Genomic DNA, 17,066 nt, shown 5'->3' on the forward strand with positions numbered 1-17,066 from the left:
TCCAAGCATTTATTGAAGAATTAATAATTATGTTTTAGTCTTAGTCCATCTAGGAGTAAGAATAAATGTAGTATAAGAGTAGTCATAAGAGTAAACTGGGAGTAGAAGTAAATTAATCTTTCATCATCACCTCCATTACCGCATATTTTCTCTTTTCAAACCCTAGCCACCATCTTTTCTCATGAGCCACCCTATCTTACGGTCGTTCTCCCACCCCCCCTTGGCCTCAGACAACCGCCACAACGTCGGACATTTACAATTCTATCCAATTTTGATATTTCTTTACTATTTTATTTTTACATTCTCACCTCGAACTCTGAATCATGTGAAACTAAAGCCAAAAAAGTCTTAACTCCTGAGGCTACTACCATAAAAAATATCATAATTTTTTTATGAAAAAATCGATCTAGATTAGGCTTGTAACAGTCCTGCTACTCCAGCTCTTCTGAAAGAATAAAATAAACCCCTACCACTATGTTTCTAATCTTTTGTTTGTCGAAATGTAAGCTAGATTTCAATTGGTAAAATTATATTCAACTAAAAGATTAGTTTAGTAGGTAGGCCGGTCTAAGAGCGAGGAGGATCCACGCTGGTTTAGAGATGTTAGTCCTTTGAAATCCAATGTCTGAATAATAGCTATTATATTAATTTGCCCATATTTGGTCTTAGACTAATTCAAGAAATTATCATAATATTCTTATAATATTAAGTGTCTTATTATTTGAGCCAGTGCGAATCTTTTATCTCATGATCCAGTATTTGAAAGGAAGTATATTGTGATAAAGAGAGATAATTAAGATTCGAGTATGGAAGACAGAAGAAAATGTACTTTATTGTAAATTTAAAGAATGAGATATTGTGAATAAATTAAATTAAAATAAGAAGAAGAATAATTCTGATATTTTATTATTTCAGTATGTGACGAAAAACAAATAAAATAACTTATATGAAAATGAGCAATAATTAAGGGTCCCAAGTAAGTTTGCAAAAAATATCTATTAAAAAAGATTTACCCATTTGATCAGGGAAGTGTGGAGGAACGTCAATATCCACTCTTTCAAACCCCCGTCATTTCCACAAACACCTGGCCGCCTCACGCTGTGCTCATATGCCACTACTCCACGCCGAGTAGCCAATTACAAGCCAACCATATGGACTAACGACTACATCCAACCCTTGATGGCCAATGCGTCCTCGGTAACTAAAATTGTCTAAATTAATATATAGGAAGCCATGCTAAGGTAAAACTATGCTACTTCTTGTGTAGGACGACATGAAGGCCAAAACGATAGACAAGTTGAAGGAGGAGGTAAGGTATATGATCAATATGGAACAGAGGATCGTAGATAAGCTGGACCTCGTAGATACCTTAAGACAGCTTGGGGTGGGATATCACCTCAAGGATGAGATCAAGGATGCGATGAGCACTATCTTTACATCAGTGGATGACATATGTATGCACATGAAAGATGATATCTATGTTACTGCACTCCTCTTTAGACTCCTCAGAGAGCATGGATTTAGTGTTTTACAAGGTAATTCATATAGTAAGTACTTCATGCGGACCATGCCTTGGAGCTTCCACTGCACTGGTGAATGCCAAGATTACATACAAGATGGAAAGATGGTTCGTTGACATGTAAGAAAAGGAAGAGAAGATGAGTCCTCTGCTAGTTGAGTTTTTTTGCCAAGTTAGACTTCAACATAACCATTTAATACTTCTATTTTTTGGATCTTTTATATTTTAAGAATAGTTCTCTTTTTACCATCTAAACTATCACATATTTTTATAATGACTCCACGAATTATCAAAAGTATCTCATTTGATCCTTTCTGTTAGGGATACGTTATCTATTTCTTTCCATAAGTTGCTATTTGAGGGTCACGTGACATCAATACGACCAGAATTCCTTTAGGCTTTTATGATGACAAAAATACCGTTACCTTTTTTGTTTAGGATACGTTATCTATTTTCGTTCATTTGCCATGTGAGGATCACGTGATATCAATACGGCTAGAATACCCTTAAGCTTTTATGACGATGAAAATACCCTAGCTTATCAATTAAAACCCTTTTCCTTCTCTTCCTCTCTTCTCTTGAACCAATGGGTTAATGCGAGTCACTGACTAGATGTAGATGATGAGGATTCCACGGTGTTTGACGATTGAGCATAGATCACAAGGGTGGAGCGGGATATTGAGTAGACAAGGAGTTTGCCTTTTCCCTTGCCCTTGCCAACCATGCTCTATATCAATCCTTCCACTTAAGAAATTGGAGTGAAAGCTCAGCACGACTTCACCGCTTCCCACTCCCTCTACCTCCAAGCTCTCTGCTCCACCCGCGCCGTCTTGCTTCAATTTGCTAATGCTGAGACCTATCTCGACCTCCTCCATAACCACCTCCTTCCTCTCCCATCTCCATCTCCATCTCCGTCACCACCTCTGCCTCCCCTCCTCCCATCTCCCCGTCGTCGCGCCTTTCCCACTAGCTTCTCCACTTCCTCCTTTGATAAGCTTGAGCTCTGGCAACTAGGCATCGTCGGTTATCGACAACCATTTCACACAACCACCCACCACAACCCTCTTGCCCAACAATTGATTTAATTAATACCCTACAGTCATGGCGATGCCGGGGGACAAGACAGCAGTGTCGACGATCACTGCCTCAAATTCCGGGAGCTGAGGACCTGTGTCGAGCTTGGCAATAAAGGAGCAACGGAGGAGAAAGTGGGTGGGGAGGAAGCCACAATGTGCTTGCTGGGAGAGGCAGATTAAGGGAGGTTGAAAGGGGGTTAGGAGTAAGGTTTTGGATTGGAAGGAGAGGGGAGAAGCTAAGAGAGAGAGAAGAGAGGAGGGTGGTGGTGGTGTCGTGGGATTTGCTCAAAAATAAAGAGGAAAGGAAGAGAAGTGGAGGGGCAATGGTGGAATTTCAAAAAAATAAAATACTTAATATTAGCTAAGCTATTTAATTATTCTGCCATTATAAGAGGGGATGAGGTATTTCTGATAGTTTAGGGGTAAATGTGTACCGAAAAAAGTTTGAGGGATCATTGTGAAAATCAGTGATAGTTCAGGGTGAAAAGATAATTATCTCTCTATTTTATTTTTTTCACAATATTTTTCTTTTTTTTTTGTTTCTAAGCTTCACTTTTAGAGTTCCTAGTAGGCGCTCTTCTTAGGCTTACATGAATTTCTTTTCCATCTACCAGCTGTTTACAGTTTTTTTGGGAAGTTAGTTTTCATAATCTGGAGTAAAGAAATTTTATTCTATATGTGTATAACAATTTATCTATATAATTATAGAACTCTTAAACTTTTTTAATTCTTGATGTTAGTTCTCCTCTTCTTTCATTAGTTTGAGTTGGTGACTTATCATTAGGTATGAAAATAGATCATATAATGACGACTTTTTGTGTCCAATATATAAATATGTGTGTGTGTATTGATTGGAATAAAGGATTCCATGCTGTTGGCAAATGGTGTCAGCCAACCATTGCCATGGCATGTCACAAATAACTTTAATAAGGAGCTCCTTTTAGTGTCAAGTGTCAACACACATAAGCACACGAGCACACATAACAAGCTGGTTTATTCCTATATATATTTTTTAGGATATATAAAGCAAGTACAAATTTGGGATTATGTTTCTATTACACCTTTTCCAGTTACATGGTATTATTTCTCATTTAATTTTCCTTCTCCATTTTTGCAGTATGTGCATTTTTCTTTCCAAGCAATGTTGAGACATCTACACTCCAAAGCTTTTAATAATTTCAAGAGTCATCTAGAACAATCACTTAATAGTGGAAAGGGCTTTGCGACATCAGTTCATGCTTGTAAGCATGCTTCCATGCTTGACTTTGATATGGGACTGAAAGGTTAGTGTCTTTGTTGAACTCTGATGTAAGATCTTTGTAAGTATTTAAATAGCTTCCAATTACTTTGAAAATTTAAGCTGGTATAAAATAATAATTTTATACTTATATTCTAGCACTCTCTCTTACTTTTGAGTTTGAAGCATTTTGATAGACCCACGAAACAGACTTGATTTAAGTTGGTGAAGGTTTTATATTTTTTTTAAGCAAAAGTGGGCATGACAACATTTGAACTTATGATATCTAGCTCTAATACTATATTAATTTACCAACTACTTTAAAAACTTAAACCGTTATAGAATGATAATTTTAATATTTTATATTATAACAACTAGGAAATTAAGCTAACATTTTTTTGTGTGATGCTTAATAATAAGAGAGCCCACTAGTGTGCAAATACTTTTGCTATTTCGCAATGAATTATTCTGCAGCAGTAAGAAAGTGATATGGTCCATGTCTAAATTGAGCTTGATTACGAAATTAGTCCAAATCCCAAAATTACAGAAATTTATAATCTGCATAGTTTCAAAAAGATAATTATAAGATATTCATATAATGTCCGAATAATATGAAGCCAGATAGATTAGATCGGTTGCATCACTATCTACATTTGTCGTATTCTGACTTTCAAAATTCAGATTATATCTAGAGAGAGACTACGATCAAATCCGAGGGAGAGATGGAAGATGGATGGATATGATTAATCCTTAGTTTATTTTAGATACTTTAGGATTGTTTAGTTTAGTCTCTAATTTTCTATATAAGGTCTTATGGTTTGTATGTTCGAAGAATTATTGAATCATATCTATCTCTTCCTCTTGTTCTTACCTTGACGTCTCTTAAGCCAAGTCGATGCTTGCCCTAAGGCCAATATTTCCCCCTCCATTTTTCGTATCTACCTAGACATGATCATTGGATAGTCCCGGGCTTTTCGGGCCAACCGGGCTTAAGTATGTATTCACGGTCCGACCCACCAATCACTCGGGTCATGCTGGACTAGAATAGTCTAGTCCGTTATCGCCCGTTAGCCCGTGAGGGATCAGGTTAGCCGGTCGAGCCGGGCCGGCCCGACCCACCAATCACTCGGCCCAACCCATATTTTAGCTATTTTTACAATTTTTTTAACTATTAGCTTATTTTTTATAAAAAAATTAAAATAAATTAAATTTTTTAAAGGTGTACTTAAAATAATGCAAAACAGTATAATACCAAAATATTTTTTACTATAGAAGTGGTAAATTATTGTAGCAGTGGTAAATTACTGTAGCAGAAACGGGTAAATTACTGTAGCAGACGGGCGGGTACTGTAGCAGAACGGACGGGCTTTCGGGCTGGCCCGTGCTGCCCATGGGTAGTTCGAGCTCGGGCCGGGCTGAGCCTAAACCGGGTCCAGGCTGAGCTTAGTCCAGTCCAAACCGGGTCGAGTCGGGCTGGGCCATTTGATCATGTCTATATCTACCCACCACCACGACTGTCCACACCATCTCCCTAGCTAAATCGCATCACGCCTACCGCTGTCCTACTCCATCCGCACCATCATCTTCCGTCAATCCACACTCAGATTGGTCCACAAGTCCACTCCTAGGCTGGTTCATATCAGAAAAAAGGGGGAGTTAAACAGTGGGGAGAGAGAGAGAGAAGAGAAATAGAAAACCTTGGAGTTAAGTATTTGTGCTTCAAATGTCATAAATTCTTAGCTGCTTTGTTTCAAGAGCCTATACTGCTACAATAATGTAGACAATTGGCCTTTTATGTTTTTGGGTTAGCTCCTTTCTATCTTGTTGGAGGGACGTAGTTAGGTTCATAGCTAGTGTATTGAAGGGATGTTAACAAATCAGAGTTACAATATGCATCTCAATTCTCAATAGAGTATAGGTGGTTCACTGGTTCTATATTTGATTTAAAAATAGAACAAAAAAGCCATATGGGGATATTTTTTGTTCTGGCTATAAAATCCTTGTTTTTCCCTTTTCTGTGCATAAATGAGTTTAGTTATGATAGGATCATACAATAATGATCTTGGAAGGCACAATCAGTACTGTGTACTTCAAAACCATTTCTAAGCACGTCGTGAACTTGTACCATTCTCTTCTGTTCTCTAAAATTTTCTCTTGCTGATCTACAATGGGAGGTTTTACCAGTTCTATATTTTTCAGCGGACTTGCGTTTAGTTCCAGTGTCGTTTGCCTGTAGAAGAGAATAACCGTACTGCATTATGTACAAATTATATCACCCTCTTATGCTGGCTGACTTCTCCAGATTTGGCACTCAAGCACGCAAATTGGGACGTTTCCAAAGTTAGGGACAAGCTCCAATGTGATATTGAAGCTCATGTGGCATTTATTCGTAGTGCAAAATTGGCCGAACTGAAAGCTGCTTATGAGGTTTCTCTAAGTGTTCTGAGAAAAATATGCTTGTGAACTAACACAGTGACATGTTCAAATTCTTCCGTGATAATTTAAGGATGTTATTTTGCTTGGCAGAGCAAACTTACAAAAACACTGAGTGAACCCGTGGAGTTGCTTCTGGAAGCTGCTGGGCAAGATACATGGGCATCTATTAGGCAGCTTTACAGGCTTGAGACAGAGAAAGCTGCGTCAGCATTCTCAACTTCTATATCTGGTTTTGAGCTTGACAAGGAGACTTGTGACATGATGATCTTAGATTTAAAGGACTATGCAAGACGTGTTGTGGAAAAAAGAGCTAGAGAAGAAGCTGGAAAAGTTTTGATGCATATGAAGGATAGATGATTATAACAATGGTGCATCTTATCATTATCTACCTTCTATTATCTTATTCTTATTGGATCTTTTGCAGATTCTCCACTGTATTTAGTCATGACAAGGATGCAATGCCTAGGGTCTGGACTGGAAATGAAGATATTCGTACTATCACATGAGTCTTGTGTGTTCTGTCTGGTAACTAGCATGGAAAATGACTCTAGCACATTATTGCTAATGGTGCAGGCCCTAGAACTTCTGTCTGTATTTTCAGCCGTGCGTTTGGATGACAAGCAGGATAAGATAGAGAGTGCTCTCCGCTCGGCTCTCTTAGATGGAGGTCCAGTTTCACAAAATAGGAGTATTGATGCTTCTGTAGATCTACTTGCCTCAAGCACATGGGAAGAGGTGGTGCTTAATTACACTTGGATTCTTATTGCACAATCTTTATCTCCATGAAAATTAAGCATACCTATGCATGTACTGCTTAGGTTCCTCCAAAGAATACATTGATTACACCTGTGCAGTGCAAGTCTATTTGGAGGCAATTTAAAACACAGACTGACTACACTGTCGCCCAAGCAATCTCCACTCAAGTAAGGTCACTGTCTCCAGGCATCATATACCTGTAATTATCTAGTCCTTTTTTGTCATATTTCTGAGATCTTCATATTGTCTGAATGTTCAGAATTGTCCTAGATTCTAGAATAAACCTGTTTTATTATGAATTTTTACAACTGTTAGTTTCTTTTCCTGTTATGGACGTTTTATATTTTGTGCAAATGTCCCAATTATCTAAGCGGCCCACTCTGTGTAGACAGGTATAATCAGGGGATGGTCCCTAAAATGTACGTTAAACGCGTCGCTGAATCCTGTGCAGCATATCAGAGACTCGGCGCCGAGTAACGAACTATTAGCCAAGCTTATGGAACAACGACTTCGTACAGTCGTTGACCGGTGATGCTGCGGTAAAATTTTGGAAATTTTATACCGCATGGGTTTAATTGTCAACCCACAGACTATTTTAATTTTAAAAACTTAAGTTGATAGGGAAAGATGGTTTAATTATTTGTACTCTAACACTCTCATTCGCTAAAAAAATCCGATCCGTGAAATGTTACACTATTAGAGAACTATAGTTTTAATCTTTTCTACTCTAATACCGTTGGCATTAGAAAATCACTTATTTTTTTCACAGGGATTATAACTTATATGTTAGGAAGTGTACTAAATTGTCGAGATTAGTGCACTGCACACTCTGTCGGTTGGTAAACTTTCTTTCCTCTTAATCGTGTGAAATAAATGTTGCCTTCTAGAATATATATATACACACCTCATGTTCTCTCCTCCAAGTTAAACAATTTGAACGTGTTATTTTGTGCAAAAGGACAGCGAGTCGAAAGTAATTACGTCAAAATCCAGAATATTATTTCCTTCTTTTGGCATCTTATAGAAGATGAGAATCCATCTACTTTCCGTGTATACCATAGCTTATGTTGAACCAATAATTAATGTAATTTTTACAAAACTCAACCAAGTTGTAAAGCCTCCCCTGTTTATAAATATTGCGGGTTAGGAGGAATTAGGAGCAAATCTCACCATGGCTCTCCAACTTCTCAAACTTCCGTTACTTTCTTCCAATCTCCCTGCCCAAAGGTTCCACTCTTTCCAATCCCCGTCATTTCCACAAACAACTGGCCGCCTCAAGCTGTGCTCATATGCCACTACTCCACGCCGAGTAGCCAATTACAAGCCAACCATATGGACTAACGATGACGTCCAGTCCTTGATGGTCGATGCGTCTACGGTAACTAAAATTGTCTAATTAATATATAGGAAGCCATGCTAAGGTAAAACTATGCTACTTCTGGTGTAGGACGACATGAAGGCCAAAACGATAGACAAGTTGAAGGAGGAGGTAAGGTATATGATCAATATGGAACAGAGGATCGTAGATAAGCTCGAACTCGTCGATACCTTAAGACAGCTTGGGGTGGGATATCACTTCAAGGATGAGATCAAGGATGCGATGAGCACTATCTTTACATCAGTGGATGACATATGTTTGGAGATGAAAGATGATATCTATGTTATTGCACTCCTCTTTAGACTCCTCAGAGAGCATGGGTTTTGTGTTTCGCAAGGTAATTAATTTAATTCGTCCTCCAACCTCATATATATATATATATATATATATATATTAATACATGACGTTCCTCTACTTGCAGATGTTTTTGATAGTTTCAGAGATGAGAAGGGCAACTTCAAGGGTAGCCTGTGCAATCACACTAAAGGAATTTTAAGCCTCTATGAGGCTTCGTATCTATCAATAGGAGGAGAAGATGCACTAGATGAGGCTAGGTACTTTACCACTAGGCATCTTAAGGAGTTCTTACAAACCCCATCAGACCAACAACAAATCCTAAGAGAGCACGTGGCTCATGCCTTGGAGCTTCCATTGCATTGGCGAATGCCAAGATTACATACAAGGTGGTTCATTGACATGTACCAAAAGGAAGATGACATGAGTTCTCTTCTACTTGAGTTTGCTAAGTTAGACTTCAACATGGTTCAGAACACATATAAGAGTGAGCTCAAGGAAGTGTCGAGGTAAAGTCATATAATTGATGCCATAAATGTTGCAAATTTTGGTATGCAAATAATAATTCCTAGCTAACACAAGATTTTGTTGTTGTAGTTGGTGGTCCAATATAGGCCTTTGGGAGAGGCTACCTTTCTCTAGAGATCGGCTGGTGGAGAACTACCTCTGGACAGTAGGATGGAGCTTTGAACCCAAGAATTGGTACTTGAGGGAAGTATGGACTAAAGAAAATTGCTTTGTGACCGCAATTGATGATACTTACGACGTCCATGGAACCCTTGACGAGCTTGAGCTTTTTACTGATGCTGTGGACAGGTCATGCAAAGCTCCTAGTCATATTAATTTTCACTAGTTATACACAACACAAACAAATAAAAAAAGGGGGTTTTAATTCGAGTTACTAACTTAAACTACACAATGGAATCTTAGGTGGGATGTTACAGCAACTAGAAAACTTCCAGAGTACATGAGACTACTCTTTTTAGCACTCTTCAACACAACGAATGATATATGTTACAGAGCCATGGAAGAGAGAGGGCTGGACATCAATCCATACCTAAAGAGAGCAGTAAGTACATATAAACGTACTGATCTACGTAAAGTCCCAACTTTCTAGATTGTTAGCTTCTATCTTAACACGTACTTTTGGCCTTGTACGTTGTTTCAGTGGACAGATCTATGTAAAGCATGCCTGGTAGAAGCAAAGTGGTATTACAAGGGGTATACACCAACACTGGAGGAGTACTTGGGCAATGCATGGGTTACTATATCTGGTCATCTTGTTCTATCTCATTTCTATTGTCTCAGCCAGCATGTAACCAAGGAAGATTTAGAGTCCTTCCATGATTACCCGAACATCATGCGGTCCTCGTCCATGAATTTACGTCTTTTTGATGATTTGGCTACATGCACAGTAAGTTATATATATCTCAACTTTAACGTAGATCTAAGAAACTTGTATCTTCTACCAATTGCTAAGTTAATGTTGATGATTTTATCTGGGCTAAAATTTTTGATTCAGGCCGAGCACGAGAGAGGAGATGTTCCAAAATCCGTTCAATGCTACATGCATGAGAAAGGTGTTACAGAGGCTGTAGCTCGTGAACATATCAAAGAATTGATCTCTGCCTACTGGAAAGCATTGAATAGAGATCACCTTGCTGCTGCTGCTTCTAATTCTGCTTTCCAAGAATCCCTCAGCAATATTGCCATCAACATATCTAGAATGGGGCTGTGTTATTATCTTAATGGTGATGGGTATGGAGATCCTGATGGAGAAACTAAGGACAAAGTCAACACAATGTTGATCAAACCTATCAAGATGTAGGACATAATAATCTGAGTCCTTAATTCGAATCGGGTCATGCCAGATTACATTACGAGGATTTTGGACTTGATGAATCGAGTTGATTTATCTTTTAGTTGATTTATGCTTATCTTTTATGTAAGCTCTTAATGTAAATCTAGTTAAATTATGTAAGTGTCCAAGTCAAGTTCAGTTATGTTATGTTATGTAAACTTTTAAGATAATCCAATTAAGTCATGTAAGCCTATAAGTTAAGTCCTAGTTTGAGTTGTGTAAATCTTTAGAGCTAGTCACATTATGATATATTGTACCTAATATCTCTCTATATGAGGGGTTGTGCTTCTTTGTTTAACTATTTATGCATCTATCGAAGAATTAAAAATTATGGTTTAGCCTTAGTCCATCTTAGGAGTAAGAGTAAGTGTAGCATAGGAGTAGTCGTAAGAGTAAACTAGGAGTTTAAGTAAATTAATTTTTCATCATCACCTCTATTATTACATTTTTTTTTTCTAAACTCTAGCCATCATCTTTTTCCACGAGTCACCTACCTTATGATTGTCCTCCACTACTCTTGGCCATTCGCTATCCTTCGACAATCGCCGCAGGATTAGATATTTATAATTCTATTTAGTTTTAGCCTTCTTTCATTGTTTTAATTTTATTTTCTTACCTCAAAGTGAGAATCATGTAAAACTAGAGCCAAAAGAATCTTTACTTGTGAAGTTATTACCATAAAAATATCATAATTTTTTGTATGAACAAATCGGTGTGAATTTGATTTGTAACAGTCATGCTACTACAGCTCTACTAAAAGAATAAACTAAACCCCTGCCGCTATGTTTCTAATACTTTGTTTATCGAAATGTAAGCTAGATTTCAATTGATGAAATTATATTCAATTAAAAGATTAGTATCTCGGGGACTTACATGCAGTTTCATTTGATCGATTTGAACACGGATAAGAATTACTATAGAAACCCAATCTAAGTACACTTTTGGCTCTTACTTAGGATGAAAGGGTGGCTTTATGCTTGTTATTGGGCCTTATTAATTCATGACAGAAATTATAGACTTTGATACTAGCTAGCTCATGACGTATGATCAAGAGGTCCATTGAAATCCAATGCCTTATTATTTGAGCGAATATGAATCTTTTATCTCATGATCCAGTATTTGAAGGGAGTTATATTGTGATAAAGAGAGATAATTAAGATTTGAGTAGGAAAGACAGAAGAAAATGTAGTTTATTGTAAATTTAAAGAACAAGATACTGTGAATAAATTAATTAAAATAAGAAGAAGATTAATTCTGATATTTTACTACTTCAGTATGTCACGAAAAACAAATAAATAAGTAATATAAAAATGAGCAATAATTATAGGGTCCCCAATTAACTTTCCAAAGCTATCTATTAAAAAAAGATTTACCTGTTTGATCCGTGGTGTGCGGAGTAACGTCAATATCCGTAATCGTACAGTGCTTTACATCGAAGCAGCTGGCCTTGGTCTCTTTGAATGTGCTTCAAGTTTTCACAATGGAGATGGAGATGATTGATGAAACATGATTATGACGCCTTGTCATCTTTGTCATCTACTACACAAGATCCCTTTCAGATCCAAAAATAAAGTAAGAGAGTGATATAGCGTCAACTATTGAAGTTGGTCTGTTTATAGATAATTAATTATCTAGATCTTCAGTTTTTATGCAGAAGATTTCACTAAGATATCTACTAGAGTTGAGAACAATATTTTTTTATTTTTTAGTTTGACCATCAAGAAAGGGTTTACTGGTAACATCCCAAAAGAAAAATAAAATAAATAAAAGTGAGTACATGTGCTCAGCATAGGCGTTGCGTTCCAGCTTATTAAATCAACTTTGTTTTAATAAGCTCCGTAGTGTCCTCTCGTACTCCCTTTCTTTTTCTTGTCGCGAATCTCGTCGTGTAATTGGCCACGGTCCGTGCCTCCCTGTGCTGGCCTCACTGGCATCAGTTTGTCATCCCCTCCTTACTATTGGTAGCTTCAATGAGTTGTTTCTCCTCTTGATTGTCTTTTCACATTGGCTCATCCTAGGACTAATCACTTTCATTTTGATTAAAAGATGTGAGATATTATTTTTATAATATTTTACTTAAATTAGATTTGTTGATTGTGAACTCTAGTTATATTGCACACAAGGTGTTTGTGTTTATTCCATATATAATTTTTTATTAGATTTATTGACTGCGAACTCTACTTGTGTCGCATACAAGGTGTTTGTGTTTATTCCCTATAGAGGTTTTTTTTATTATTTTTGGGCTTTGAATTGAATCCGTTCTAAACGAGCGAACTTTCTAGAGGACAATCTACTATTAGACATCCTCTGCTTGCTATCAATACTATAAAGATGAGAGCGTTTTTAAAATTAACTGATGAACATATTTGGCTTTTAATTTTTTATAGTTTTAAATCTCCTACTATTATTAATAAAAATTGAAATGTATTGAGAAACCTATTGCATAGTTGGATAAGGTAGATTATGAAAATTTTAGATGGAAATAGCAAGATGATTAATGCCATACAATTGTGAGTAGGGTCACGTCAAATCACATTATGATGATATTTGATTTGATAGATCAAGTCTATTTAATTTTTAATTAATTTATATTTATTTTTTATGTAAGTTGCTAAGACAAATCTATTTAAATCATGTAAACCTTAAAAGTAAGTCTAATTAAGTCATGTAAACTTTTAAGATAAATCTAGTTAAGTAAATCTTTAGGACAAGTCTAATTAAGTCACGTAAGTTTTTAAAATAAATTATAAGCCTGAGCTAGTCTTAGTAGGATTTATTGTACTCGACTTCTATATATATAATGGTTTGACTCTTTTATTTAATCATTTATTGAAGAATTGAAAATTATGTTTTGGCCTTAATCTATCTTAGGAGTAAGAGTAGAAGTAACATAGGAGTAGTCGTAAGAGTAAACTAAGAGTAGAAGTAAATTAATTTTCCATAGTCACTTCCATTAGCAAATCCTAGCCACTATATTTCTCCACAAGCCACAATACTTTACGGCCATCCCTCACCAACCTTAGCAGTCCACTATCCTCTGATGATCGTCGTAACATCAGACAATTACCAATTTGTCTAGTTTTGACTGTTTTAATTTTTTATCTTTTCACTCTTACTCAGAATTATGTGAAACGAAAATCATTATATCCATTACTTTCGATGCTTCTTCCTATAAAAACATTTCATGGGACCATCAGTGTTAAACTCTCAAAGTTAATGCCATGATATCATTTGGGTATGCATGCAGTTGGCTACTTCAATATAAGCTATGAGATCCACCGAAATTACATACATGCATCCTCACTTCCTATACGTTATGGTTTTGTAGACTCAGAGAGCATGGATTTAGTGTTTCACAAGGTAATTAATTTACTTCATCCTCCAACATCATATAGATATATATATATATATATATATATATATATATATATATCATGCAATTCTAATACATAACGTTCCTCTACTTGCAGATGTTTTCAATAGGTTCAAAGATGAAGAGGGCAATTTCGAGGCTAGCTTGTGCAATCACACTTAAGAAATTTTAAGCCTCTATGAGGCTTCCTATCTATCAATAGAAGGAGAAGATGCACTAGACGAGGCTAGGGATTTCGCAACCAAGCACCTCAAGGAATCCTTAGAAACTTCATCAGACCAACAAATCCTAAGGGAGCATGTGGCTCATGCCTTGGAGCTTCCATTGCATTGGCGAGTGCGAGATTACATACAAGGTGGTTCGCTGGCATGTACCAAAAGGAAGATAATTGGAGCTTCCATTGCATTGGAGAATGAGCCACATGAAGTCTCAGAGTTCCTTAAGGTGCTTAACTGTGAAATCCCTAGCCTCATCTACTGCATCTTCTCCTCCTATTGATAGATAGGAATCCTCGTAGAGGCTTAAAATTCCTTTAGTGTGATAGCACAAGCTAGCCTTGAAATTGCCTTCCTCATCTCTGAACCTATCAAAAACACCTGCAAGTAGAGGAGCGTCGTGTATTAGAATTGCATGACCAACCCTACATATATTATATGAGCTTAGAATATGAATCACCTTGTGAAACACTAAATCCATGCTCCCTGAGGAGTCTAACGAGGAGTGCAGTAACATAGATATCATCTTTAGTCTCCAAACATATGGCATCCACTGGTGTAAAGATAGAGCTCATCACATCCTTGGAAGTGATTGCCATCCCAAGGTGTCTTAAGGTATCTACGAGCTCGACCTTATGTACAATCGTCTGTTCCATATTTGATCATATACCTTATCTCCTCCTCCAACTTGTGGATATTCTTTCAGCATTCGTCTCCTCCTACATCACAAACGTCGACTCGGCGTGGAGTAGTGAGATTAGAAGAAGACAATGGAAGGTTTAAGTGGAGCGCCATGATCAGATCTGTTCCTATTCCCTCTTTCGCTGCAATGTTTATAGACGGGAGACGCTTTCATGTTTGTGACACTTGATGATTTAGGCATCAAAAATAGGATTGGTTCTATATTCACCGAACTACCGACTTAGCAGCACATTGCACTATAGATAGATTCAAATATGATGGGGTTTGATTTAAGTTTGAATTAATTCAGACTTGAAATTACTTATTGATCGATTTATTTAAACTCAAATTTTATTTAAGATCAAAGTTGGCTCAGATTAAAAATATTTTAATTCATGCTTGATCAGAGCTCGAATTGACTCGACCGAAGCACGGCTTGATTACAATCAATTCTCATAATTCATATTTTTTGTATAATAATTAGAAATCAATTTTTTTATTTTAAATTGTTAAATTTGTTCCATCTAATATGTTTAAAATACAAAATTCAAAAAAAGATTCTAGAAGAATATGAAAAAAAATTATTTCACTGGATATTTTATTTAATTATTTGTTATGAAAAAGAAGAGTATTTTAGTTTTTTATATTAAAATTAGAAAGTTAGATATATGTTAGGATAAGTGACACAAAATAAATGAAAGTTAGCACTCTGGAATTTTAGTGTAACAAAGATGAATTATAATTTCACTAAAGTTTAGATCCACATTGGATTTTTGCTAGATGTTTATTATGCAGAAACTATCTAAGAATTATATAAAATAAAGTATTTAGGATGAATTGTTCTTAGCCCTACATTATGGTTATTTTATGTTTTGTGCAAATGTCCCAATAATGTAAGTGGCCCCACTCTTTATTGGGAGTCTATGTAGACAGGTATAACCAGGGGATGGGGATGGGGATGGGGATGAGAATGGTCCCTAAAATGTACGTTAAAAGCGTCGCCAAATCCTGACGAACTATAAGCCAAGCTTATGGAACAACAACTTCGTATGCTGCGGTAAAATTTTGGAAATTTTATGCATGGGTTTAATTATTAACCCATAGATATTTTAAAATTTTAAGTTGATAGGGAAAGATGGTTTAGTGTACAACTTTAGATTATTGGCCGGTATTCACACACTTCAGTCCTCTTGACATATAATTATTTGCTTAATTATATATAACTAAACAAGAACATAGAGTGATTGGTGGGTCCGGTCGGCTCGGTCCGATCGGCTAGCCTGATCTCTCACGGTCGACGGGCGGTAACGGGTTAGACTATTCTAGCTCGGCCTGAATCCGGCTCGGCTTGAGTGATTGATGGATCGGATCGTAAATAAATACTTAAGTCCGATTAGCCCGAAAAGCTCCGACCCACCGGATGATCATGTCTAGGAGTAACGTCGATATCGTACAATGTTTTACATCAAGACTATTTGCATTTTGAATGTGCTTCATGTTTTCTCCGTAATGGCTTGTCATCTTTGCCAATTAGAGAGCCCAAAGGCCAAAAATTCTAAACAGGATCATTCCAAATACAAAAAGTTAAAGTAGGAGAGTACAAGATTTATTAAAGTTGGTTTATTTACAGACAATTATTTTTCTAGATCTTTTATTTGTACGCACAATATTGGCTAAGATATTCACTAGTATGCATTCAATTTCAACGAGCATCTAGATCGATCAATCTCTCCTCTCTATGTGGTCCTGTTCATAATAAATCTCTCCTCTCCTTGGAATCTCTCTTTCTTCATCCATCATCATTAAATAAGTTCCCACGTTGCTTTACTACTTTTCTCGTAGTACTCCTCTTGTTAGCAAGCAAAATATTCAAGAAGCAGAGATCTATCTATATCTACGTATAAGCTACCGAGGATTAAACATGCATCCAAAGTGAGTTGCCATCTTTGGTCTATAGTGATTGGAATCGGATACATGCAAAACTAATTTTCATTTTTCGTTTAAAAATATTAATTAAGGCAGGATGAAAACGGTTGAAATCCCTGCCCAAATGTTTAATTTTCACTGTATACTGAAATTTCCATTACTTTCTTCCAATCTCCCTGCCCAAAGGTTCCACTCTTTCGAACCCCCGTCATTTCCACAAACACCTGGCCGCCTCACGCTGTGCTCATATGCCACCACTCCACGCCGAGTCGCCAATTACAAGCCAACCATATAGATTAACGACTACATCCAAC

At 36.7% G+C, this 17,066-nt stretch overlaps 2 protein-coding genes and 1 long non-coding RNA gene across 3 annotated transcripts; all 3 read left to right on the top strand.

The window, feature by feature from the left end:
• The first annotated feature begins 3,712 nt into the window (after nt 1–3,712).
• Nucleotides 3,713–7,221, top strand: LOC140787126 (protein ROOT HAIR DEFECTIVE 3 homolog 2-like). The gene is made up of 5 exons (XM_073135897.1): nt 3,713–3,878; nt 6,135–6,259; nt 6,359–6,619; nt 6,691–7,003; nt 7,087–7,221. Exons 1-4 carry the CDS (start codon nt 3,737–3,739, stop codon nt 6,772–6,774), a joined length of 612 nt encoding a protein of 203 aa, XP_072991998.1. The 5' UTR covers nt 3,713–3,736; the 3' UTR covers nt 6,775–7,003; nt 7,087–7,221.
• A 952-nt stretch (nt 7,222–8,173) lies between these two features.
• Nucleotides 8,174–10,747, top strand: LOC140786009 (terpene synthase 10-like). Its single transcript, XM_073134170.1, has 7 exons — nt 8,174–8,402; nt 8,472–8,739; nt 8,824–9,205; nt 9,294–9,512; nt 9,627–9,765; nt 9,865–10,110; nt 10,219–10,747. The coding sequence occupies exons 1-7, from the start codon at nt 8,196–8,198 to the stop codon at nt 10,522–10,524; spliced, it is 1,767 nt and encodes a 588-aa protein (XP_072990271.1). The 5' UTR covers nt 8,174–8,195; the 3' UTR covers nt 10,525–10,747.
• Nucleotides 10,748–13,745: 2,998 nt separating this feature from the next.
• Nucleotides 13,746–15,192, top strand: LOC140785649 (uncharacterized). The gene is made up of 3 exons (XR_012108492.1): nt 13,746–13,917; nt 14,028–14,760; nt 14,852–15,192. It is a non-coding gene; the product is annotated as an uncharacterized lncRNA (long non-coding RNA).
• The last annotated feature ends 1,874 nt before the right edge of the window (nt 15,193–17,066 follow it).

Source organism: Typha latifolia, chromosome 4, assembly GCF_019914945.1.
Source record: "Typha latifolia isolate L0001 chromosome 4, TyphaL0001v2, whole genome shotgun sequence".
NCBI lineage: Eukaryota > Viridiplantae > Streptophyta > Magnoliopsida > Poales > Typhaceae > Typha > Typha latifolia.